The 27,859-nt window shown below is 43.9% G+C and overlaps 1 protein-coding gene across 1 annotated transcript; it reads left to right on the top strand.

Moving 5' to 3' along the window:
* LOC117368963 (1,25-dihydroxyvitamin D(3) 24-hydroxylase, mitochondrial) lies at positions 1–27,859 on the top strand. The gene is made up of 12 exons (XM_033962783.1): positions 1–280; positions 632–822; positions 4,255–4,348; positions 6,391–6,487; positions 7,702–7,793; positions 9,679–9,790; positions 12,147–12,292; positions 19,078–19,244; positions 19,365–19,443; positions 20,966–21,163; positions 23,718–23,829; positions 26,585–27,859. The coding sequence occupies exons 1-11, from the start codon at positions 56–58 to the stop codon at positions 23,826–23,828; spliced, it is 1,512 nt and encodes a 503-aa protein (XP_033818674.1). The 5' UTR covers positions 1–55; the 3' UTR covers position 23,829; positions 26,585–27,859.

Below are 27,859 nucleotides of genomic sequence, written 5' to 3' on the forward strand. Positions count from 1 at the left end.
AGGAGGCTAATTTTCTGCTCTGCTTTCTTTAGACTCAAGTTCTACCTCTTGCACCATGAGCTCTAAAATTAAGAAAGATTTGATCTGGAAGTTTGTAAGCAAGAGAAGTGTAGGTGTGCAGTCCTCCTCTGTGTGTCCCTTTCACCCCAAGGAGGCACCCAGTACTCAGACGTGTCTGCATGCTCTCTCTTCCATCCCTGGACCCACTAACTGGCCAGTCCTAGGCAGCTTGCTGGATATTCTCCGAAAAGGAGGATTAAAGAGGCAACACAAAACCCTGGTAATGAAAAGAGTAGACCACCTGTAGTTCTCAAAAATGCTTTCCAAGTTGCTTTCTTTTCTTTTCTTTTTTTTTTTTTACCCCTCTCTACTGATCTCAAAAATCTGCATGCAGTGAAAAGGAAAGGGTTAAATGTCTGTTCCTTTTGGAAGCAGTTAAGCTTGGCTAAAATTCCACTGCGAGGGCAGAGTTGAGATGGGCAGAATGTCACAAGTGTGCTTTCTTTCTCACGTTTCCACGACAGATGATGCTTGAGAAGAACTTTCTGAAGCCGGAGCTTTATCGTGAAAGGGGGAACTTCGTGCTGCCCTTGTTAAATGATGGTATCTGTTCGTATCTTGCTTCCTCTAGGCTGATTACCACAGACAGTTCGGAAAGATCTTCCGTATGAAGCTGGGCTCCTTTGATTCGGTCCACATCGGGTCCCCTTGCCTGTTGGAAGCTCTGTATAGAAAGGAAAGCACCTACCCACAGAGGCTGGAGATTAAGCCCTGGAAGGCGTACCGAGACTTCAGGGATGAGGCATATGGACTGCTGATACTGTAGGTAAACTCTGCCCGCTTAGCACATTGGCAAGGCAGAACTCTTTGCACTTTTGATCTAGGCAGGCTTCACACCTTTGAAGGTAATACCTTGCTTTGATGTAGGATATTAATCTTCAAACTGCTATATCACCTTCCTTATTTAAAATATATATGAGTGAATTAGGAAAAATCTTTTCAAATTTAGGGCTACCCACTATATGCTGTACTTAGGCAGATGACATATTTCTACTTTGTCCACTTATGGAAGCGACTATAAATGTTCCTGATTATATCAGTCAAGTTATAGGCAAAGTTAACGATTGGGCTAGGAAAATCTTTTTAAATTACTACTACTTATCATTGCTATAGCGCTGAAAGGCATACACAGTGCTGTACATTGAATATTCAATAGATGGTCCCTGCTCAGAAGAGCTTACAATCTAATATGGAGAGAGGCACATCCTTTAGGCAGTCAGCCGCCACCACTGCCTCTCCTCTTCCCTAGCATCTCTCCTCCTCTCCGCTCCTTTTATTTTTCAGCACCCACCCCCTAGTTGCTCAGAGCCCCATTTGGATGGGCTTTGCGCATGCGACGTCCACACATTTCCGGGTGCTCTCGAGCCATGGCCGCCGGTTTAGTGTGCCGCGGCTCGTAAAGTTTGAGAGCCAGTGCTGTATAGTAAGAGTCAAATCGTATGCTCATTTTCAGCAATCTATTTTTATGTGATTACTCGGTGCATTCTTTTTAAACAGTATGCCAGTATAATTTGGCATCCCCCACCCTGGCATCCTGTTTGCCTGTCTTGTCTGATTAGATTGTAAAGCTCTTTCGAGCAGGGACTGTCTCCTTCGTGACTCTGTAGCACTGTGTACATCTGGTAGCACTATAGAAATAGCACTACCCACCTAGTAACAATGAGTGTCATGTAATAGCTGTTAAGTACAAAAAATTGTTTAACATACTAAGATATCACATTCCAAAAATTATGGGGGTGAAATATTACTGCCCCATCACCTTTCCTCTGCAGATTATCACAGGAATTTCTTTTAGTGATTCACTTATGGTGGGGTTTTTATTTTTGTAATGTTAGCCAGAGAAGCCAAGGTTGAACTGTTCCAAAGAGTGAGATTTACTGTACTAAGGAGTGAGATTTTTCAGACGGTACATCCAGGGTATAAATCTAGAATGATTTACGTTTACTATTGCCTTGCAAATGAATCAAGACAGCATTAAAAGATACTGGCTTTTCTTTGTAGCTTCTGAAAGAATACAGACAAAAAGGGGAGCAATTTAGATAAAGTTTTTGAGCTGAAAATTGTCCTTCACCCAGTAGTTAAAAGTATGTACATCGGTTTCAGAACATATGCACTTGCAATAAAGGGATAAGGGAGAGGACAAGGGGAAGCGGGAGGCAGATAGAAGCAGAGGTAGGTTATATAAATGGTCAGGAACCACTTCACAGGTCATAGACCTGATGGGCCGCCGCGGGAGCGGACCGCTGGGTGCAATGGACCTCTGGTCTGACCCAGTGGAGGCAACTTCTTATGTTCTTACTGGTTGGACCACTTGGTTTTCTTCTCTGAGGCTTCCCTTTCATCAAAGCAGTGATCAAGATTGGCGCACTGGTACTCAAGCTCCGATGAGTGAGAATAGGGCTGAAAGAGTGTGAGAGTGAAAAAACTTTCAAATGGAGTGTGATACATTCCAAATGAGTGAGACTTGGCATCTCTTGGAAGGGAACCTTAGTTCCAAAAAGCTGGTCAGAAAATATGTTAAGTTAAACCATTCAAATGTTTCATCCAAGAGATATACAGTATGGGGCTCATAATCAAAACTTAAACACATCTAAAAACCCACTCAGTTCGGCACCTGGATGACCTAAAAGACAGGACGTCCAAGTACTGATAATGAAACCAACTTTCTGGACGTGGCGCAGGACTTTATATGCCTCTGAATGCCGCTGTGCGTCCAGAGCTGTAAGGGGCTTTTCTGGAGGAGTGGTTAGGGCAGTATGAGGGCAGGATGGAGATTGACCTAGACTTAGTCATCCTGTAGGGATAATCAAATGTTTTACTAGACATCTTGAACGAAACCTAAATGTTGTGAATTAGACGAATTAAAAACAGGTATAATGCCAAAAGCAAATCCAAAGTGACCAGATAACCACTGCAGAGACAAAGTAAAGACCCAAACACACTTCCCCAGTTTTCACTGACCCCCTCACACACCCATAAAGATCAGGAAAAAAAAGTACATATCTGTCTCCAGAACATCAGAACCTAGTATAGGAAAGCCTAGTACAGCTGCACACAGATGTCTTAATTAACCTGAGGGGGTGGGCTAGTGAACCATAGAGAGGAGGACCCAGGCCCATAAGCCATTCTAACTACTACATTTATGGTGGAATATGTGCACCCACCCAAACCTCCCAAAACCCTACTCTACGGCCATATAGGTGCCACCTGCAGCCATAAGGGCTATTGGGGTTGTAGACAGGGGGGTATAGTGGGTTTGGGGAGGGCTTTTTTGGGGAGGTTCACCATAACCTATAAGGGAGTTCTTGTGAGATGTTTATCTGGCACCCTTTTTGTGAAGTTCACAGACGTGCCCTGTAAGATGCCCCACTGCTCTATTGTCATGTCTGGGTTACCATGTCTGAGTGGCCCCTCCCATGTCCAAATGGTCTTGTTCTAGGTGTTAGGGACTTGGAAGAGATTTTGGTTGAAAATGTGGTATAAATATAGACATCCTGGTGGTCTGGACGAACAATAGCCTGGATGTCCAGATAGGTGATTTTCGGGGGAAAAAATAGTTTAGATGTATTTTCCAAAAATGGGCATTTTCCCACTGTCGACATTTGGTGTCTAACGCCATACGCCCAAATCAGGCTTAGATGTATGTTTTGATTATGCTACTTCACATACGTGTAGTACACTTCTCCCTCCGGATTCGCAGGGGATAGGGGCAGAGCCGGACCGCGAATGGTGAAATACCGTGAATATCTTCTGGTCCAGCTCTGACCCACCCTCGCCTCCCTCCTGCCTTCCCCCCGGCATCCCGGCCTTACCTGGTGGTCTAGTGGGCTTTCTGGGCAGGAGCGATCTTCCTATGCTCGCTCGTGCCCCATGCAGATCGCCAATAGGAAATGACTGCCGTGAGTTCCCGTAGTCTCTCGAGACTACGACGGGAACTCCCCACAGCCATTTCCTATTGGCAATTTACATGGGGGAGGAGCATAGGCAGATTAAAGCTACAGCCTCAGCACCCTAAGGTTGTGGGTTCAAGCCCACGCTGCTCCTTGTGACCCTGGGCAAGTCACTTAATCCCTCCATTGCCCCAGGTACATTAGATAGATTGTTAGCCTTTATTTGTTAATTTTTATTTCTCTGTTATAAAATATGACCTTGCTGTATTTTTTTTTTTTTTCTGTATCTGTTGAACCTCTCCAGGGAGGGAGAAGAATGGCAGAGAGTGAGGAGTGCATTTCAGAAGAAGCTAATGAAGCCGACAGAAGTCGTGAAGTTGGATAAAAAAATCAATGAGGTAAAGAAAAGGTGTCTTTGGTTGAACATGAGCAAGTTAACAGGCACAGAGCGACCAGAATGAAGGATCCCACTGAATGTTGTTTAAAGTACTGGATTAAAAGGCGATCAGTACCCTGTGAGAGTATGGTTAGCATTTAAAGGAAAGATAAGATCATAAGAATAGCCTTCCTGGGTCCATCAAGCCCAGTAGCCCGTCCTCACGGTGGCCAATCCAGGTCACTAGTACCTGGCCAAAACCCAAAGAGTAGCAACATTCTAGAATCCCAAACAGTAGGAACATTTCATGCTACCAATCCAGGGCAAGCAGTGGCCCATTTCACCTGAGTTACACCTCGGGGGTAAATTAATGATATAAAATTTTGAGCCCAGGGCTTCACAATTTATTAACGTAAGCACCGTCAATTTTCTTGTTCAAACATTCAGTCCTCTGGACCTCAGTAGCGACTCTGTTCACATGAGGTACATTGCCTCATGACTTGCTAAGGCCCTGTTTGAACATAAGAATAGCCATACTCAGTGGCATAGTAAGGGGAGTGCAGGGGGGGGGGAGGCGGTCCGCAATGGATGTAGTCTTCCTTGGGGTGCTGGCACCCCTCCTCCCCACCCCCACCCCCCTTTTTAATTTTGGCGCGTGCAGCAACAAACTTGCTGCTCATGTCAGCGTCGGCGCTTTCTTTGACATCACTTCCAAAATTAAAAAGGTACGGGGAAGTGTGGCGTATGTGGCAGGGGGGTGGGAGAGGGGCTCCAGTCACCCTTGCTACACTACTGGCCATACTGGTTCAGACCAATGGTCCTTCTAGCCCAGTATCCTGTTTCCACAGTGGCCAATCCAGGTCACAAATACCTGGTAAAAACCCATATAGTGGCAATATTCCATGCTGCCAATCCCAGGGCAAGTAGTGGCTTCCTTCATGTCTGTCTCAATAGTAGATTATGGACTTTTCTTCCAAGAACTTGGCCAAAACATTTTTAAACCCAGCCATGTTATGAAGATAAGTGGCCCTTGATGAATTCTCCCCTTAAGAGCTATTATTGGTAATTAAAGGCAATTAGATCTAATTTAAAAATTAAGGCCTCCATTTACAAAGCCATGGTAGCGGTTTCTGCTGCAGAAATCGCTCTGACACCCATAGGGGTTTAATAGGCGGAGTGTTTGCTGCCCGGCAGCCGTTACCACAGCTTTTTAAAAAGGAAGGGGGGGGGTAGAGAAGTTAGGTATGCAACTGGCATTATTCTATAACTTGTACACCCAGATCTGTACACTGTTCAGAAATTCGGGTGTACAATTTTAAAGAATATGGGGAATTGTCAAACTTCCATTCCAGAAAACATCACCAAATTTGTGGGGGGTTTGTTTTTGTTGCAATCTCTGATTTCCATAGGTAGAACATCAAAAATGAAATTTACAATTTCCAAAAGTTATTGAGATGTGCCACATGGACACCAGCCACATAACAAATTAAATTGAAATGCAAATTTTGAGAGCAGAACTGTGCAGTGAGTCTGTTACCACAATACACTCTAACCATCACTGACACAAGAGCAATACGCTTTGAAAGGAGACTGTTACTGCCAAGAACACTGTACCCACTTTTTATGATTATACAGTAATTACTGTTCATTTATATATGTTATTATTTCCTGTAAATCTAAGATTATAAATGGCTATAAATGCCAGCTTTTCCTTATTATGACCGGGATAGCCATGCAAATGATTACTCGCAATTGGAAGAATTGGGATCACCTTCGTTGTCCTTTTTGGTTGGCGAGCTTATGTTTAACTTATAAATATGAGAAAATGAATGCTGACTTGTTGGAGCATAATAAGATATTCAAATTAGTTTGAGGGGTCCATTGACGTCTTTTGTAGATTTGCTATAGTTGTCCTTTATCTTTATTTTCCCTTGTTTTTCACCCACTCATCCGGCAGAGTTTATTTGGCGTTCTGAATAGTCCTGGGTTGTTCTGTAGCTTTATGATGTCACTAAGGAAGTTTTTTTTTATTGATTTTAGCTTTCTTGTGTTTCTTGATTTTAGGTTTTGGTAGATTTCATGCAAAGAATGGACAGCCTTTGTGACAAGAATGGACGAATTGCCGATTTGACTTGTGAATTGAATAAGTGGTCATTTGAAAGTAAGCCTTGTTTCTCCTTGTACAAAACTTTTAAGAATCTAAGGCACACACCAGAAACTAAGAACAGAGAGTATGGAGCTCATTTTTAAAAGAGAAACATGTCCAAAAAAAGTGGCATAATGAGGCAGATGGATGTTTTTCTCATCAAACCTTCCAGTTCGGTATTTTTGAAACCTATCGTCTAGACCAGGGGTAGGCAATTCCGGTTCTCGAGAGCCGGAGCCAGGTCAGGTTTTCAGGATATCCACAATAAATATGCATGAGATAGGACCGGAATTGCCTACCCCTGGTCTAGACGGTTTTCTATGCAGATCTTACCAGCTTTTCAAAACCCGGACAAAGGGCTCCTTTTATGAAGATGCGCTAAGCGTTTTAGTGCATGCTATAGTGTGCGCTAGCCGAAAATCTACTGCCTGCTCAAAAGGAGGTGGTAGGGGCTAGCACGCAGGGCAATTTAGCGCACGCTATTCCCCGTGTTAAGGCCCTAACACGCCTTTGTAAAAGGAGCCCAAAGTGTCGAGTTTTGAAAAGCTGTCCCGGACAGTCTTCTGAAAAGATGACATGTCTGGGTAAATCCGGACGTCTGGTAACCCTGACCACGAGTCTTCAGCTGGCGGGGCTTGGGGTCTCCACCAGCCGCATCACAGCTGTGACTGGAACAATGACAGTATTGTTTACAGAGATGGAGAATGGAGGAGGAGTAGAGGGTTTAGGTGTGCTAACCGATTATCACAGAACAGGCCTACTCTACTAGCCCCCATGCTAAAAAAAAATCTATTTTTTAGGACCTGGGAAGTGCACGCCGATGCTAAAATTACCATGGGACACTGGAGTGCGCCCTGTGGTAAGGCATTTTAAGCTGCAGAAAGCTGCTTTGCGAAATGACCCCTGAGTATGTTATAATGTGTTCTCAGAAATGTTCTCCACTCTGAGCAACATTTTGGGCTCCTTTTACTGAGGTGCGCTAGCGTTTTTAGCGCGCGCACAAAATTACCGCGCACTAAACCATGCGGTACACTTCTAGAATAATGCCAGCGTTAAGGTCTAGCACGTGCTATTCCGCGCGTTAAGGCCCTAACGCACCTTAGTAAGAGGAGCCCTTTGTTTCTTGATAGGGCAGAATATAAGAATCGAAAAGAAAAGAATCAGATCTTATCCAGTGCACTCTTGGAATGACAGCTAACTGTTTATTTTTTTATGTCTTGAAATAACAGGTATTTGTCTGCTGCTGTACGAGAAAAGGTTTGGACTTCTGCAGCAGAATGTAGGAGAAGATGCTTTAAAATTCATCAAAGCTATAAAAACCGTGAGTACTGCTTTTATGTAAACTGCTTCGAACAAGCAGTGCTGCAGGAACTGATGGTATATAAACATTTTAAAAGTTAAAGATATGTTATATAATGTGTTTGAAGTAACTACAGTTGTTAGATCTTCAGTAGTCTGCTGATTTTGCTTATCACTAATAATAATACCCTAAGCGCACATGCGCACTCCTACCTGCGTGTTCCGTGATCCGTAGGTCTGTGGCCCCGCATGCATAGTAGAAGGACTCAGCAGTGGTTTCTTCTGCGCATGCGAGGCACTTTAAGCAAGGATGCACGGACGCGACACCCCCTCCCGACCTCACTCCGTCTAACTAAACAACGGCCCCACACTCGTGGCCCCCAGGTAATGTTTTGCAGCTGCAGTCTGGCCGGCTCCTTTACACTCCCTGGCCGAAGTTATTTTTAAGTTGAAAGCCGCCGCGGAGGTCCTCTCACAAGCCACACATGCATCGAATAAGGCTTCCGATGTAGGCGGGGATCGTGAGAGGAGCCGCCACGGCAGCTTTAAACTTAAAAATAACTCCGGCAAGGGACTAAGGCAGCTGGCCATAAACAACCAGCTGCTGGGAAGGGAAGGGATGTAGGGGAGGGGGAATGCTGCTGCTGCTGCACAGGGAAGTGGGGGGAGGGGGGAATGCTGCTGCTACATAGGGGGCAGGGAGACAGACAGATAGAAAGAAAGACAGACAGACAGCGGTTGGAAGGGAGAAAGAAAGAAAGATAGACAGCGGGAGGGAGACAGAAAGAAAGGAAGAAAGACACAGGGGCAGGGAGAGAGACAGAAAGACAGACAGACAAAGGGGAGCCAGGGAGCGAGACAGACAGAAAGAAAGACAGACAGCGGGAGTGAGAGAGGCAGAAAGAAAGAAAGACACAGACATATAATTTAGCACCCATTAATGTAACGGGCTTAAAGACTAGTTTATTTATATCAGCATATTGCAAACTGTGTGCTATGAAAGAGAGAAATTCAGTCACTGCTGGCACCTGCGCCACTTCTCCTCTGTGCCCTCCCGGTGATGGAGGGATTTCCAAAGCCCAGCAGTTTGTCTGGGTTTTGGAAAGCTCCCAAGCTCGGGTCCACGTCTGCAGGGCCTCTCAGCATGCGCAGATGTTGAAAGTGATGATGTCACGCACATGCGCGTGATATCGCCGGTCGACGTCTGTGCACGCTCAGGGGGCCCTATAGACGCGTCCCCGAGTTTAGTATCGCGCTGCGGAAAAAGTTTGCGAGACACTGATTTATATCCTAAGCAGTTTACATTAAATAGTACTCGAGTATTTTCCCTATCTGTCCTGGTGGGCTCACAATCAAACGTATGTTACCTGGGACAATGGAGGGTTAAGTGACTTGCCTAGAATCACTGGGATTGCACCTGCAACCTCAGGGTGCGGAGGCAGCTGTTCTAACCAGTGGCATAGTAAGGGGGGAACAGGGGACGGTCCGTCCCATGCACCATCATGGGGGGAGTGCCAGCACCTCTCCTTCCCCCCCATGCCACACTTGCACCCTCACTTCCTCCTGTACCTCTTTAAATCTTCGCCAGTGTGAACAACCTCTACAGCCTGCTGCTCACACTTGCCTGGGCCCTCTCTGAAATCACTTCCTAGCCCACAGGAAGTGACATCAGAGGGAAAACCAACACTGATCGTGTAGCTGGGTTTAGAAGAAGTTTGGACAAGTTCCTGGAGGGAAAGCCCAGGAACCATTATTCAGACGGACTTGAGGAAAGCCACTGTTTGTCCCCGGGGTGTGCAGCATCCGCATTTTGTGATTCTGCCAGTGACCTGGGGGTTGACCATTGTTAGAAATCAGATGCTGGGTGTGATGGACCTTGATTCTGTTCTTATGTTTCCTTTCCTAAGATGATGAGCACGTTTGGTATGATGATGGTGACCCCTGTTGAACTTCACAAAAGTCTAAACACCAAAATCTGGAAGGATCATACTCAGGCCTGGGACAATATCTTTGAAACAGGTAAATTGAAACACGTTTGTGATTGTGTGACGGCAGTGGCGTAGCGAGGGTGAAAGATGTCCAGGGCGGTAATGCCCCTCCCCCAGCCTCATCCCCACCCACCCCCACTCCTTCACCGATCCCCCTGTCGCGTGTGCCCCCCTTCCCTTCCCCCATACCTCTAGTGGTTCACTGCCACAAACAACAAGAATGTCAACGCGCTCCTCGTGACCCCTGTCGACTCGTCCTCTGACGTCACTTCCTGTGCATGGCACCCGCCACTGTGTGAGGACGCAGCTCTAATACTCTTTCAGATTTGTTCTTACTGCATCACTTTGTTTTGTAAATAAAATTCTTGCTCCCTCTGTCTTACAAGCTGCTGTCACTGCACCTTCCCTAGGCAGCATGTCCTGGCAACCCAAAGGACCTGGTGGGACTGAGGGTTTGGTGGGGGGTTGCCTCTTCACCTGCTGCTCATTAGTTAGCCATCTTCTCTCCCTCCATCAGCCTGAGCTCCTTATGTAATACAGCGTTCCGGTGCACGTACGGGTCCTAGACAGAGCCAGAGTCTGTGCAGGGTGTGATAGCTTTGCTTTCACTACACAGCAAGCCTCATAAACATTCTGGGAACATATCCAATAGTTGGCACAGAGACTCTGCAGTCACCAGGGATTGATTTTAGCTATTATTGCACAGTAACTTCCAAACATTAGTGTACTTTAGTAAATAGGAGTAAAGAGTCATAGATTTGATATATCAACTTTCTCTGGTACAACTAAAACAGTTTACATAAATTATATACAGGCATTTTCCCTGTCACCAATCTGGGGCAATGGAGGGCAGTGGCAAAGTGAGGGTGGGAGGTGCGGTGGGAGGTGCGGGGTGCGGTGATGCGCCCCCGCCCTCTCCTCCACCCCCTCCTTTCTCACACACCCCCCACTGTGCACGCGTATCTCTTCCCTTCCCCCTCGGCTCTCCCTATGATGTCACTTCTTGGCGTAGAAACTGACCCCGAACCCGGGTTTGGGTTTTGGTCCAAAATGCCTATGAAAGCATGGGAGAGACACATATGGGATCTCTTAGGGAGAAAGGAGATAGTGGATGCCGTGGATGGGCAGACTAGATGAACCATTCGTCCTTTTTCTGTCATCGTGTTTTTATATAACTGAAATCGTAGCCTTGTGCCCCCCCCCGCCTCTGTCGCCACCACTGCTGCAAATCCATCCTCACTACTGCTGCATGACCATCCCCCTGAGCCAGCCTCCCTCCTAACAGAATACCCATTCCCTCTCCAGGTTGCCCAACAGCTTTGCCTTCCTCCCACCCTACACCCTTCACCTGTAGACCCTCCCCTATCCTACCTTCTAAATGTTATGGTGGCCTATTGGCATTTTTAGAACATAAGAATATCTTTACTGGGTCAGACCAATGGTCCATCAAGCCCAGTAGCCCGTTCTCACGGTGGCCAATCCAGGTCCCTAGTACCTGGTCAAAACCCATGGAGTAGCAACATTCTAGAACCCCAAAGATTAGCAACACTCCATGCTACCGATCCAGGGTAAGCAGTGGCTTCCCCCATGTCTTTCTCAATAACAGACTATGGACTTTTCCTCCAGGAAATTGTCCAAACCTTTTTTAAAAAACAACTACGCCAACCGCTCTTACCACAACCTCTCGCAATGCGTTCCAGAGCTTATCTATTCTCTGAGTGAAAAAAATATTTCCTCCTATTTGTTTTAAAAGTATTTCCCTGTAACTTCATCTTTGGAGCAGGAGCATCCTGAGACTGCCATGGAAGGTCACGGCCACCATTTTTGGTCTGGTTCCAGCATGGCAGGAGCAATCATTAGTCACTTCTGCTCATGCCATTTCCAGTCAAAAAATGGCGGCCTTCTAGTAGTTCCAAGTTTCCCACTTCACAGCCCGAGGTCCTCAAACCACTATCTTATCCTGTTGTCCTTGTTTGCATGTCATCTTGATACAGAGCTCCAAATTAGAATACACATTGTAAGATGTGTCAGGGTATGAAAGAAAATTACTCATGTTTGTTTATTTTGAGCTGTGCTATAGCTTCCGTACCCTCAGGGCCAGAGAAGTTGTCATGATTATAAAATGATGTTGATGGCTAGATAACGATTTAAGTAAAATATTTCCTCTCCCCCCATGGGGGTCACACTGTTTAAAAGGGATTGCATTCAACCTCATTCATTTTTGTGTAGTTTGATACCACTGACACAACTTCCGAAAACAAGAGCATTGATTTATCATGGCAGAGGAAACTTAGTTGATCGATGCGTGCTATTATTTTTACCTTTTTTTTTTTTGTATGGCTGACGTAGTATAACTCTCATCTTTTGCAAATCACCTCCCCTAATAGCAAAGTGTCACATAGACCGAAGGTTGATGAAACATCCTGCTAAGGCCACCGAAGATTTCCTGTGCGATATTTATGCTGACAGGCAGCTTTCCAAGAAAGAAATATATGCGGCCATCACTGAAATACAGATTGGGGGTGTGGAGACGGTAAGAAACGGCCATCGTTTTCCGTTGCTCTAATTTATCTCAAACCCATTAGGGTTTGTTTTTTTTTCTTCCTGCTTCTTGTATTTTCAGGTCGAGATCAGGGCTGGGATTTGGATCCCTGATCCTTCATTCCCAGAGATTACATAACATAGCATTTCCATACCGCAAATCCATCAGGATTCTTGCGGTTGATAGTTAAGAAAAAGCAGACCATCAGGCAGCGAATTACAAAAAGTATAAGATGGTCAGTTAGCAAAATGTATCGTACAAATAAGTTTTTAACTGTTTTCTTAAAGTTCATATACAAGGTAGAAGTAAGAATCCCACCATTGTAGAATTCAATGTAGAATTGATTACAAAATTTAGATGATTGTTCTCCAAACGATCTATGGCAGGGGTCTCAAAGTCCCTCTTTGAGGGTCACAATCCAGTCGGGTTTTCAGGATTTCCACAATGAATATGCATGAGATCTATGTGCATGCACTGCTTTCAATGAATATTTATTGGTGAAATCCTGAAAACTCGACTGGATTGTGGCCCTCAAGGAGGGACTTTGAGACCACTGATCTATGGGGTAACACCATAGTATTTAAAGCAGGTATTGAAACATTATATACCCTCTAGAACGTTAAGTTCTGACTCTGCCATGAGGCTATCAATAGAGGTGCTTAGTGAAACTCATTACAAGAGGACGCAAGCAACAGCCATTTCTGTGGCGGGTCCACTGAAATGGAATGCTTTGCCAGGATCTTTGAGGCTATGTAAAGATAAGATGTCTTTTAAGAAACAATTTAAAACACATTTGTTTGTGAAAGCTTTTTACTAGGTAGTGATGTTTCAGATTTTGACAGTCTATTTTATCGAAGTCTTATTAGCCATGTGCTAGTTTTAGTGAGTTAGACCACAGTTCTTCAACCGCCGGTCCGCGGACCGGTGCCGGTCTGCAGAAAATTTCTGCCGGTCTGCACAGGGCCAGCGAGATCAAGTCGGCAGTTAAATTTCCTGCCGACTGCGGTTCCTGCTCATTAATGTTCCTCCCAGCCTCAGGCGATCAAGATAGGCTGCCAACGTCGGGGCCTTCCCTCTGTGAGTCTCGCCTGTTTGGAAACAGGAAGTTGAAACAAAATAGGCGGGACTCAGAGAGTGAAGGTCCCGACGTCGGCAGCGTGTCTTGATCCTGCCGAGCTGCTGAAGAGGGCCGCGGGGAAGTTGCGATTATACCGGAGAGAGCTGCAGATTCAGGGGCAGGTGGAGGGAGATAGTCAGCGTGTGCAAACAAGATCCTGGGGAGCCTTCACAGTGGCTGTCTCCCCTCCCACCAGCTCTCCAATTTGCCAGGGCAGTGATTTACCGGCAACTTCCTGCAGACAAGTACCGAGAGCTGCTGGAAGGGGAGGAAGCCACTGTAGGAGGCTGGGAAGGTCTGGAAAAGGGAGAGCTGTTACTGGACTTGAAGGGAATTAGAAGGAGAGATGCTGCTGGGAGGGGAGGAGGGAAAGGGATTGGAAGAGAGTTTATGTTGGATAGAGGGAAGAGGGAAGGGAGAAGAAGGAGAGATGCTGCTGGGAGGGGAGGAGGGAAAGGGATGGGAAGAGAGTTACTGTTGGATAGAGGGAGGAGGGAAGGGAGAAGAAGGAGAGATGCTGCTGGGAGGGGAGGAGGGAAAGGGATGGGAAGAGAGTTAATGTTGGATAGAGGGAGGAGGGAAGGGAGAAGAAGGAGAGATGCTGCTGGGAGGGAGGAGGGAAAGGGATGGGAAGAGAGTTAATGTTGGATAGAGGGAGGAGGGAAGGGAGAAGGAAAAGAAGGAAGGAGGGTAGGGAGAAAGAAAAAAAGGAAGGAAACAGCTGGCAGGGAGATTACAGGAGGGGAAGGGGGTCAGGGTGGAATGGAGAGATCAGATGAGAGAAAGGGGAGAGAGAGGAATGAGAAAGTAGAGAGACATTGATGCTGGAAAGGGGGTCAGCAGAGAAATAAGAGAGGGATAAAGATCCTAGATCTGGTGTAAGAGAGATAAAAATGAAGAAGGCAGTGAAGCTGGAATGAATGATGTAAAAAGGAGAGAGGATGATGGACAAGGAAGAGGGGCATAGAAAGAAGTAAGATACATATGGAAGGGGGAGAGGGCAGACATTGGATGGAACGGGCAGATGCTGGAAGGAAAAGAGTGAAAAGAAGATGAAAGCAGAAACCAGAGACAACAAAAGGTAGAAAAAAATAATTTTATTTCTATTTTGTCATTAGAATATATCCTGCTAGAGACATAACTGGGAACTGCAGTATTCTGTTAGCATGATATTTCTATGTAGTATTCTATAATAACTTGGCTTGTTCAGTTTTCTTGGTAGTAGAGGGGATATATGTGAAGGGGAGGGGAGACAGGGGTTTTGTTGGTCTATGCTCTGTATATTTGTATTTATAAAATCACAATTGTTCAGAATATTGTTTCTTTTTATACTTTAATAAAATACGTTCAATATAAAATCATAATTGAGGCTTGTGCAGATGGGATCAGATGGTTTGCGGGGACCGAGCTCGCGGAGATGGGACGTAAACGGGGTTTTTAAATTTTAGTCCTAGTAGTTTGCCGGTCCACAAAATAATTCTTTTATTTCTGCCGGTCCACGGGTGTAAAAAGGTTGAAGAACACTGAGTTAGACAACTTTGGAGAAGTGAGTAGATAATGTTTTACTGATTTTGTGTGTATGCATGGCTATGTACTGTGTGTTTACTTTGTAAACCGCTTAGGTCTTACCTAGTAAAAAGCTTTCCCAAACAAATATATTTTTAGTTGCTTCTTAAAAGACATTTTGTCTTTACATAGCCTCAAATATCCTGGTAAAGCATTCCATTTCAGAGGACCCACCAAAGAAATGGCTGTTGCTTGCGTCTTTTTGTAATGAGTTTCACCAAGCACCTCTATTGATAGCCTCATGGCAGATTCTGATCTTTGACTGGGGGCTGGGGGCAGATTCTGATCTAGACTGTGCACTAGAGCTACTGCCGGGACCCTAGTTACAGTCCTGAATCCAGCCACCACGATGGTCTCCTCCTCCCCACTTCAAGGGAAGTATGAATGCTTTGACAGCATCCCCAGTTCACATAGGCGACCCAGCCAAGGACCTTCTCCAAGGCAGTGCACAGTAATTACTTCCTGAGTCAACAGGCTGGTCCAACTCTTGATTTTAACAGGCTGTGAGATCTATTGCAACTAAACATTTCTCAACCACCTAAAGACAAAAAGAACCCATAATGAACTGTGTCATCTACTTCACCCCATCTATTAATTCTGATATTCCTTTCCTAGCTGTATGAAATGAAATGATGAGTTGCTGTCCATGGTTTGTACAAATATGTATCAGAATACTTGGAGAAAGAAAATTCACTCATGACGGCAAGTTCCTTGAATTTAAGGTCTCGTGTTGGCCATTCCCTTCAGTTATTCTACTCAATGGGTACAATACCCCCTCTGCCCCACTAGACCAAGCACACCTTGAACTGCAGAAATCAAAACCTTATAAGGTATTAAATGGCCATAGGGTTCATCTACTGTAATATTCTTGTAAATAACACATAGTGCCTATTTGATATGGACAATCAATTTCATAATCTAATACTGATGTACCTTATGAGAAAATTAACATTGGGGTCAATTTTCAGCGGCAACATCAATTGTGTTAACGGTTGCTGCTGGCCTCTGCGTATATACAAGGGGGTGCTGAAAGGTTCTCGGCCCAGCCAAGAAGCGAATTATCTGAAACAGTGTCAAAACACAGAATTTTGTTTCTGCAAATTGGCACTTAACAAAATAATATAACAGTGGCAAAATAATTTTCAGAATTTTGAAATGGTTGGTTGGGCGGAGAACTTTTCAGCACCCTGTCGTATGTAATAAAAGTTAGTTAAGTATAGGACAATCAAGTCATTGTGACATCTCCGATGAGGCTGACTCTTATTGGCATTATGACATCACATTCTCAGCTCTGGTTACTAGAGACTGAAAGTCTTCACACTTCTCAGCCCAACCAAGAAGAGAATGACTGGACATGGTTCAATCAATGATCTGAAACAATGTAAAAAAAACATAGAATTTCATTTCTGTAAATGGACACTTAACGAAATAAGATGACACTCTTTTCATCTATAGTGGCAAAATAATCTTCAGAATTTTGGGAAGTTGATTGGTTGGGCTGAGAACTTTTCAGCGCCTCTTCGTAGACAATGATGCTCAATATTCTTGTTATATGATCAGCTCTGTTGGCCCAGATAATTTTAATGGCCCACCTTCTTTGTTATTTGGATAATATCAGGCCATTTAGATGGATATTTCTACTACTACTACTAATCATTTCTATAGTGCTGCTAGATAAAAGCAGCACTGTATATTAAAACATTCAAGAGATAATCCCTGCTCAGTAGAGCTTACAATCTAATCAAACAGACAAACAGGACAAGTAGGGAGTTAGGGAGTTTCTCAGGCATGGGTAATATACAAGCGAGTGGGGTTAGGAGTTAAAAGCAGTGGAATTGAGAACTTCCTGAATTGAGATGTCCAGATATCTGAATTCCAGCGGCAATGTTTTATGCAAAATAGACCTTCACACATATTAGACCTGATACTGTCTTTATAGAATTGAAAATCACTAGATTAGCAAGTTATACATTCACGAGTGGCCGGTGAGCATATCACTTGCTTTGTATACTGCCCGACTCCATGTACCAAAACATTTATCTTCTCTGTATCTAGGAGTTAAAACTTGTTAGTCCTCTCCCAAAAAATTATTTGTTACTCCATGTGAGGTCTGACAATTAAGTTCATGATCTCATCCTAGAAAAAGTGCTACATACTTCATTGCTGAATATCACTACGGTCACCTTCAAAGTACTCCCCTTACAGAAGCTAAGCACCAATGCCAGCACCTAGTCCACCCTTCAAAGAAATTTTGGAACTCTTTTTCTGGAGCTGCCATCGTATTACCCTTGATGTCCTGAATGTCATCAAAATGTCTTCCTTTTAATATTTCCTTTATCTTCGGGTAAAGAAAAAAGTCATTGAGTGTCAGATCAGGTGATTGGGAAGAATGTTCCAATACAGTTATTTGTTTACTGCCTAAAAACTCCCTCATAGATAGAGCCGTGTGAACTGGTGTGGTCATGATGCAAGAGCCACGAGGGACCATTTTTGCACCCACCTTTCTCGCGCCAAGATTTTCAGTTAAGATTTTCCTGTTCCTCTATCGATGTTTACTTGGTCTGCTATGCTTTGACACACAATTCAATAATTTTTTACAATGTTTTCCTCAGTTCTGCTTGTTACTGGCCGCCCTGCCTCTCTTCATCAGTGATGCTTTCTCTCCCCTCAGAAATACATTTAATCCATTTGTACACTGCCATTTTCTTCAAGGCATTACCCTCATAAACGTGGACTAACATGTCCCTGATTTCACTTCCACTCTTGCCAGGTTTAACAAGAAATTTAATGTTTGCTCGTTGCTCTAATTCAAGCTCCGACATTGTCACGTCGGCACACAAAAACATGCAACAACAACAATTAACGCCACTCAGCAAGACACCACCACACGTCGACATAAACACAGCTGTGAGACAATGATATACCAAGGTTACGAAACCTTACTGAGCTGTTTGTACAGTGCTGCCAATGTAAATGCATGGTGGCAAGTTCATGAGCTTAATTGTTAGACCTCATATATAAATTTAATCTTGGAGGTCCCAGTTTGTGAGCATTTTCCTCAAATGTCCAAGAAGGAAGTGACAAGATCGTCTGGAAGTGCAATATCTGGAAACTTCGACTCCCCACAGTACAATGAAATATTATTTATTATATAAATAGTACCATACATCTTCCTTTCTCATCCCTGCTGCCTACAAGCAGAAAGATGTACACTGCTCATGGGGCTGCTACAAGTGTGACAGTTTCAGTGGCTAAGTGGGGTAAAGTTGTCAGCACCATCCCTAGCCAATGGTTGGTTAAATGGTTGCCCAAGGCTACAAAGAGTTGCTGTGGAATTTGAACTTGAGCCCTCCAGTTCTTAGCCCATTTTCCCAACCTTTTGACTACTTCGCCACCCACTGTGCATCTATAGGAAACCATTTCAACCTAAATGCTGTTTACTATTTTGAGGAGAGAATTTTGATTGCTATGTTTAGTCTGTTTGGATATGTGGAAACATGATGACTCAACAGTCAAGTCACAGTTGACAGGTTTTCCAAGAGTATTGAGGGTAATTTCATAACAGAGAACCTAGGTTGAGAAAGAAGTTTGCCTATTTTGCTGCCATTTTATAAAGATATATAGGCTCCTAAGTGACTGTATAAAACACTAGTGCAAATCCAGCTTTGATTGAAGGTGTGGCCATTGCGGAACTCTGCCCATGTTCCGCCCTAACTCCTCCCCTGAACACGCCTACTGTGAAAGTATGTACCAGTTTGTGCTGTGTGCTTTTATGCATGACCTGATTTTAAAAGAACCCATAAACATAACTAAAAAGGCATTTTATGTGTGAAATGAGTTTACAAAATAACCCCCTCTGGCTATAGGGGAAAATGCTCAATCTATAGGTTCACTAAGTGATTTATGTTAATATAACTCGAAAAGCTCATGCTGGATAAAGCTATTAATTGTGATAGATGAAAGATAATGAGATGAATGATCATGGAATTATTGACTTCTGCTGGATTTCCAGTAAGCGACATTCTAGTGTGTTGTCTCCCAGTGGCAATGAAGTGGCCCAGAACACCAAGACATATCTTGCTTCATATTACAGACAGCCAACTGCTTACTCTGGGTGATATTTAATATTTCACGAAACCCACAAGTGCAGGAAAAGCTCCTGGAAGAAATTCAGAGAGTGCTGGCACCAGATCAGGTGCCGAGCGCTGAAGCCCTCAAGAGAATGCCTTATATTAAAGCATGCCTGAAAGAATCTATGAGGTAATTATTGACTTGCTTTTTCATTGAAATAAATGTGCCAAATTATCATTTGATGTTTAATGGGGCAGAAAAGGGGCTATGTAGTCTTCTGATAATCTCTTCTTCCTGTCTGGTCTGCAGGATAACACCATCTGTACCCTTCACGACTCGCACGCTTGATAAAGAAACAGTGCTCGGAGAATATTTGCTGCCGAAAGGAGTGAGTAGCATTTCTTATCAGAAAATGGTTCAACCAAACGAACACATGCACATACAACAGAAATAAATGCATTGAAGGCCATGAAGCAAATCAGTGCACTAAGAACCTACAGAATAAATTCATCTTCAATGCACAACCGTAAGCCCAAATGAAGGCCATTTTAAGAAGCACTTATGCAGTCAATGGTAGTACCAATTGCATTGCTGTTTATTATTTAATCCAGACAGATCTATGAAAAAAAAAAAAGGTGACCAAAGTTATACATGTAAGAAAGATTCTTGATTTGAAGGATAGACACAAATTATAAATATTCAGTAGCAAAATTCAGGCACTGAGGAAGGCAGTTGTATAAAATAGATACCAACATTTAAGCTAATTAACACCATTTATTGGTTGTTAATAGCTCATTAACTAGTTTGTGCTCTGATATCTCATACACATTTTTCCATTACATGATGGATGGAAAAATAGCAGGCGAATTTTCAGTTGTGAAAATCTGCATAATTTTAAATGGATTGTATATTCGCTTAAAATTATATGCCGGCGCCACCAGTGGAAAGTGCCCTCAACTGGTGTTACTATTTGGCCGATGAAGATGTTGTTTTCTACATTAATCTTCTCTTTCCTTTATATGATTAAACATTTCCCTTTTATCTGAATATTCATCAACAGTCTCTCAATTTTTGTTTCTTTGTAAAATTTATAACCCACACATTTGGTAAAACCATTATGGTGGTGAACATTATTAATTAAATCACAGGCAATATGGTAACCAACACAGCAGGGACTCAGTGGGCCCTGGGTAACAGGTCCGACATGGAATGCCCCCCAGTGCTCGTGCATGCCTCTCTCCCAGATCTGACCCCTCCCCTCCCCTCCCATGCTCAACTACTTACCTGCCTGCTGGGTCTTCCACAGCTACAGTGATATAGACAGTGCTAAAGGTTGCCTCTCAGGCTGGCGGGACCTATCTGCCATGTTTTGCCCATAGGAAGTTGCAACAGCATGGCAGGATGCAGCAAAGGCTAGGATAGCTATGGATGACCCGGTGGGCGGCTGAGTGTGGGGAAGTGTTGTACCTTGGTACGTGGAAGAAAGAGTTCAGTTGCAGGCAGGCCCTACCATTGGGCAGTCCTGAGCATTTTGCTCGCTCAGTGGTATCTATGCCCCTGAATTGATCCTAAACTGAATGAGCAAAGACCTAGGAAGATAAGATGGATGGGACTTGATACACTGCTTTTTCTGTGTGGTTACACAATCAAAGTGGTTTACATATTTTAGACAGGCACTTATTTTGTACCTGGGGCAATGAAGTGTTAAGTGCCTTGCCCAGAATCACAAGGAGTTGCAATGGGAATTGAACTCACAACCTCAGGTTGCTGAGACAGGTGCTCTAACCACTAGGCTACTCCTCCACCACAAGGGGGCGATGAATGTATAGAGAAAAAATAAATAACCAGAGATATTCAAACAAAACACAAGAGATAAATTGAGTCTCCTCTCTTGCTGTTCAATTTTGCAGACAGTACTGACAATAAACAGTCATGCACTGGGTTTGAATGAGGAATACTTCAATGACTGGAGTCTGTTCAGACCTGAGCGTTGGCTTCAGGAAAAGAGTAATATTAATCCTTTTGCACATATTCCTTTCGGCATCGGGAAAAGGATGTGTATTGGACGTCGTCTGGCAGAGTTAAAGATCCAGTTAGCTCTCTGTTGGGTGAGTACAAACTTATTTCTGTTTCGGTGACAAAATGCTCCCATTGGCTGTGCCCATCCAGTCGGTTGGCTCTAGTCAGGAAATCTTTAATTATACAATGCCTTCTTTATTTTAAGAAAATGTTGTAAAAGAAAAGGAGATATGGCTTAGAGTCTAATGGTTAGAGCTCAGAACTGCAAGTCAGAAAAATATCTGAGAAGCCTTTTCCACTTTCTCTGTGACTTTGGGCAGATTTTTGGGCTTCAGTTTACCACAGTGGTACCATTATAACATCGGTTTTAAATCACTGCTGAAAAAAGCATCAGTTAGGTGTTAAATTACTTATAAACTGAGTACGCCAAGTCTAGGGTTTTTTTTCACTTTTTAAAATTTGTTTGTTTTAACCAGTTTGAAGTTGAAATATGATTTTACACTTAGATACAGTAGGTATTTTCCTGTCCATGAAGGGTTTATAATCTTACAAGAGATGGTGGGAGGAGAGACACTTGTAGGGATCCCCGGGCATCCTTAGCTGAGGACCTTCTCCAAAAATGGCCAGAACTCTCTTCCATGAAGCTCTGCAATCGGTGACAGCATGCTTGTGCCACTGACAACTAAGTATGCGTGGGGTGCTGGTATCAGTGGCTAAGGGACATTGCTGCTGCCTGCCAAGCTTGGTAAAAAGGAGTTCTGGCCACTTTCAGATAAAGTCTTCAGCTGAAAGAGCTGGAGAATCCTATTAGCTAAAGCAGGGATCTCAAAGTCCCTCCTTGAGGGCCGCAATCCAATTGGGTTTTCAGGATTTCCCCAATGAGTATGCATTGAAAGCAGTGCATGCACATAAATCTCATGCATATTCATTGGGGAAATCCTGAAAACCCGACTAGATTGTGGCCTTCAAGGAGGGACTTTGAGACCCCTGAGCTAAAGTAGTTATATTTTGAGGTGGGGTAGGGCTGGGCAGAGAAAACTTTGTGCCCTCCCACATTGGGATTGGGCCTCTGGCTATGCCACTGATCAGAGGGTTAGTTGTTTTGCCCAAGGTCACAAAAAGCTACAATGAGATATTTTGAACCCTGGCTTCTCTGGTTCTCAGCCCATTGCTCTTCTCATTAAGTAACCCTTCACCAGTGGTGTCACCAGTTGACTTTTTGGTGCAATGTAAAGAACTATTGGGGAAGACTATTTATTTATTTACTTAAAAAATATATAGCCCGCTACATCCAATAGTTCTGCGTGGGGTACAAGAAAATATTTATTAATAAAGCATACAATTATGCAGCAAAAACAGAAACATTCAGCAAATACACATTTCACTTAAAATATGTGGAAGGCCATTTTGGGAAAAAAAACATCTAAGTCTAATTTAGATGTTTAATGCAAAATGTCCAAAACTGGGGGAGGAGAAAAGCCCATTTTCAAACGCAACATCGCTAAACGTCCAAAACCTTTTTTTTTTCTTCAAAAATCATCTATTTGGATGTCTAAGTCGCCAGGACGTCTAGGCCTGCAGAACATCCAACTTTATACCCCATTTTCAACCACAGAAACATCCAACTTATAAATGTCCAAATGTAGACTATTTAGACATGGGAGGGGCCAACATTTTGATGAACTGGCCATAGGGTTGCCATATGGCTCCAGAAAAAGGAGAATAGATTGAAACATCTGGGTTTTACTGCTGCAAACTATACATAAAGGGTACCACATATACATCTCACCATAAACCCCTTATAATTTATGGTGAGCCCTCCAGAACTCCCCCAATGCCTACTATACTCATCTAACTACCACCCCAATAACTCTTATTCCTGCAGGTGGCACCTATAGGGCAGTATAGTAGGGTTTTGGTAGGGTTTGGTGGCCTCACACTTTCCACCATAAATGTTCTGGTTAGATTGGCTTATGGGCCTGACTCCTCCTCTCTTTGGCTCAGTAGCCCACCTACCAGACTACTTAAGACACTTGTGAGATGCTCCAGTAGGCGTTCCCATACTAGATGCTGCCTTTATAAAGACAAGTATGTACTATTTAATTCAGATTTTTGAGGGGTAGGAGTGGGTTAGTGACCATTGGTGAAGTGTGTGGGGGGGTCATTACTTTATTCCTCCCTGGTCAGTTTGGGCACCTTTTGGGCGCTTAAATGCTTGTAAAACAGGTCTAAGTTCTGTTGAGGAAGCCTTTGGAAAGGTTTGATTATAGCCTCAAGATGTCCAAATCTAAGTCCACCCAAAGCCTGCCCAGAACCAGCTCATAGTTGGCCTCTAACATGCCCCTTTACCACTTAGACGTTCTGGAGGAAGAACGCCCTGCAAAACATCTAACTTTTTTGTTTCGATTATTGCCACATGAACATTTTATTGAGAAAAGCATCCAAGTGGCAATTTATTCGGGGGGGGGGGTGTGGGGGGGTTGGGACGGGACATTTGGGAGTTTTGAAAATGCCCCTGATATTGTAATACAATTTATTGATAAATGCGCTTAAACAGAATTGTCTTCAAACACTTTCTGAATTGTAAAATCCCAGGCAGGGACCTTAATTGCAGTCCATTTGATGGTATCTTTTGTTTTCCAGCTTCTTCGAAAGTACAAAATCATAGCAACAGACAGTGATCCAGTAGAAACCATCCATTCTGGAATATTGATCCCCAACCGAGAGCTCCCAGTAGCTTTCTTGAGACGATAAGGTAAGCAAGTTGATCTGTTGGTCTGTCTGTCTTTGTATAAACATGTGGGTGGGATAATGATTCATATTAACATGTGTACCTTACTTTCCCCTGGTGCTACTGCTTAATAAAGAAACAATTTTCTTTTTTTTTTAAATCTTTATTCATTTTCAAACTTACAATAAGTGTGTCAATATGTTAAAACAGATTAACAATAAACATATCACTTAATAATCATCAATAATACAAATGATATACTCTTATCTCCCACCCTTCCCACCCTTTTCTATAATCAAATACCTTATACAATATGTAATAATAAAATTACCCCCCTCATAATTGAACCTGTAAATTTAAGGGAAAAAAATGTCATCTAATCCATACAATATTTTGTTAATGGCTCCCACACATCTTGAAATTTCCTAAAACATCCTCGCTGTATTGCAATAAATCTTTCCATTTTATAAATATGACACAAGGAATTCCACCAGAAATTATAATTTAATCTACTCCAGTTTTTCCAATTATAGGTAATTTGTTGAATGGCAACCATTTTCTAAGAAGCTATGCCCTTGATATTTTCTGGATGATATTCAACCAGAAGTAGTAAGCTTTTTAAAAAATACTGACCACTGATGACCAAATTAGACGGGGGTTTTCAATGCTAGGTCATGTCCTGGAACTAGTGTTGAATATTAGGAGTCAGCAAAGACCTAATATTTAGACCATGACAGTTACCTGGGCTGACTCCTGCGGTTGGCGGTGAACTCGGAAATTCAATGCCAGGCCATATCCAGTGACTAGTGATGAATTTCCAGGTTTTCTATAACTCCTATGAATATAGATAGTTAAGCCAATATTCATCGGCTGGCCAGCTAAGTTATAGTGGCCAAAGATAGGCCTGGTACAGTATTTATGCGGTTCTATCTGTCCACTAAATGTAGCTGGTCATGCCACTAATTGGCTATGTCACATGACATAGCCGGTGACCTGGCTAGCCACTGACCACAAATATTCATCTGTTATTTCTCGCTGAATATTTTCAGTTAACTGGCTAAGTGCTATTCAACCAGCCACGAGCCGTTCCTGGCCAGTCAAATAACGGTGAATATCGAGTGGCCAGAATATAGTGCCGGCACCCACACACCTAACTAGGGAAAAAAATGGATCGATCTGATTAGTAATGGTGTGTGGACGCCAGCACTTAATATGGCTGTTGCTTGCATATCTACAGTACCAGCGGTGCCCAGACTCTGCCTCCAGACAGCCCTGCTCTAACCGGACCCTGCCATGGCAGTCACAGGAGATATTCAGAGGACCTGGCCTGTTAAGTGTTGCTGAATATTTGGGGGTTTAAGCAGGTAGCAGCTTCTTCTGGATACCTACCCTTTAACATCTTGTGCTCTTTTTTTATGTGAAATGGATGGATAAAAAAAAAAAATCCTTTCGATGTTGACATCCAGTCTGATTTTTTTTTTTGGTTGGGTTGGGGGGAATGATTACAGAGAGAAGCTCAGAGTCCTGCTTTTAGTTAGAGGAGTTTTACTAACCTTAGGGTTCCTTTAACGATAGCCATGCTGCTACGGTAAATACACCAAAGCACAAAAGAATTGAATGCATTTACCAAGGCAGCATCACGACCGTGGCTTTGTAAAAGGGGCCCTTAATTTGGAATCCCAGCTGTCTCTGGTGTGTATCTGTTTAGGGCTTCATAGATTTAGTAGCACTGTGTAAATTAAGGGGGCTAATTCAGCCGGCAATGGACAGCATTTTGTTAAAAATTGACTACCAGTGGCTGAACTGTGCCTAGATATTAAGGGCTCCTTTTACTAAGGTGTATTAGGGCCTTAACGCACGGAATAACATGTGCTAAATTGCTACGTGCGCTAGACCTTAATGCCAGCATTGAGCTGGCGTTATTCTAGAAGCGTACCACGCAGTGTAGCGCACGGTAATTTTATGCGTGCGCTAAAAACGCTAGCACACCTTAGTAAAAGGAGCCCTAAATCCTGGGTCCTATGGTACTGCATATCTAGCCAGAGGGCAGCCACTGGGCATCGATGATATTCAGTGCATCTAGGCATTATCAGTCTGAATCAAGTATTAGGTCCTTAGTTTCACTAGTGCTCCACGATTCAGGGGAAAAAATTTTGATTCGATTCGATTCAGCTTATTGAATTGATTCAATTTGATTACGATTTTCCCTCCTATCTCCCTGTGCGGCAGCTTTCCATCCCTCTCATCCCCCTGTGCAGCACTTCTGACCAACTCCCCCCCCAACCTACCTCCAGGGCCTCCTAAAGCAGCAGCAGCCATGGTGGACTGCTAGCATATGCAGGCTCTGAACAGGCTTGTTTGCAGCCTGCCCCACCAGGGCTTCCCTGATGACGCGGCAGAGGGAAGCCCTGGTGGGGCAGGCCATGAACAAGCCTGTTCAGAGCCTACGTTTGCTAGCCATCCACCACCACTGCTGCTGCAAGAAATCCTGGAGGTATGTTGGGGGTGGGGTGGGGCGAGCTGTTAACTGAATTGATGAGTCCGATTTTAGGGGGAAACTAATCGATTTGAATCGATTCACCAAAATGAATCATGAATCGATCCGAATTGGCGAATCGGGCAGCACTAATCTTCACTCCCAGTCCTTAAGGATCACCGGTGGCTCTGGTTTTCAGGATTTCCTTAATGAATATGCATGAGATAGATTGCTCTATTCTGGTTTGCAAATGCAATTAATGAAATCTTATAACCTGTTGCACATTTTTTTTTTCCGCCTCAGGTACCAGGTGGTTTAGAAGGACAGGAAGCTGTATCAGTGCGTTTCTGGAGGAAAGCACACATGCCTTTGAAATCCTTGTCCCAGGAGATTGCAGTCAATAAGCCCTTGCACAAGACAGCGGTAAAGACAGAGGAAAGTAAACAAGCTACGACGATCTACAATCATGAACACAGTCATTCATGACGTGCGGTGTAGGTGTGCAAACTGCCAGCCAATCAGGACCAGAGTTTCTAATGCCAGTCTAAACACTGAGCTGTGGTTAAGTGTCTAAGTTTGTAGATGAGATGATAATATTTACTTTTCCCGAAGGGAAGTCAAGGCTACTGGGCTGTCTTTCAAAACTTTACTGTTTTGTCAAATCAGAATGCTTTGTAATAGGGAAGTATACACAGCCAAGCTTTCTGTGGGTCTGAAATGAAAAATCAGATAGGAAAACAATGCAGCCATGTGTTCATCTTAAAAACTATTCTAGGTAAGTTATCACCCTCTGTGGACTATAGGTGCAGCCTAAAGGTTAGAGCAACCAGTTGAGAACCGAGCAAGCCCGGTTCAAATCCCCCTGCGGCTCTTTCTGATCTTGGGTGAGTCACTTAACCCTTCATCGCCTCAGTAACAAACTTAGGGCTCCTTTTACAAAACCACGCCAGCGATTCCCGTGTGGCAAGTGCGACAAAGCCCATTCAGTTCCTCTAGGCTTCATTGCATTTGCCGCATGAGAATCACTATGGGCTAGATCCACGAACCTGCCCAATTGTGACCACTCCGTGTCCGATTCGGGCAGGTCCGATTGATTCTTGAAACTCCAATATGCAGATGGGGGCGATTGGAGTAACGCCCCCATCTGCCAGCACGGATCGCTAGTGTGCGATCCCCAAGCATGCGCAGACCATCTGAAGATGGTCTGCACATGCCCGTCCGAGTTGCAACTTTTTTAAACCTGAAAATTTTTTTATTAGTTTTTAGCACTGTGAGCCCCTAGTTGTAACCCACTTTAAACCCGCGGGTTAAAACCACGGGCTCGCAGGGATGGGAAGGGCAGGAGAGATTCGGGTGGCAGGCAGGAGAGATGAAGACGAGCAGGGCAGCGATTTGGGGGAGAACAGGCAGGAGAGATCGGGGAAGAGCATCGGGGTGGCAGACAGGAGAAGTTCGGAGCAGCAGAGAGCAGGGCATGCAGAGGGCAAAGAGCAGGGCTTCAATGGAGCTGGAGAGTCGGAAAGCCATTTGCGAGTGGTCCCCAGCAGTCGCTTCTTCGGTTGATTGGCCAGCCTAGTC

Source organism: Geotrypetes seraphini, chromosome 11, assembly GCF_902459505.1.
Source record: "Geotrypetes seraphini chromosome 11, aGeoSer1.1, whole genome shotgun sequence".
NCBI classification, from domain to species: domain Eukaryota; kingdom Metazoa; phylum Chordata; class Amphibia; order Gymnophiona; family Dermophiidae; genus Geotrypetes; species Geotrypetes seraphini.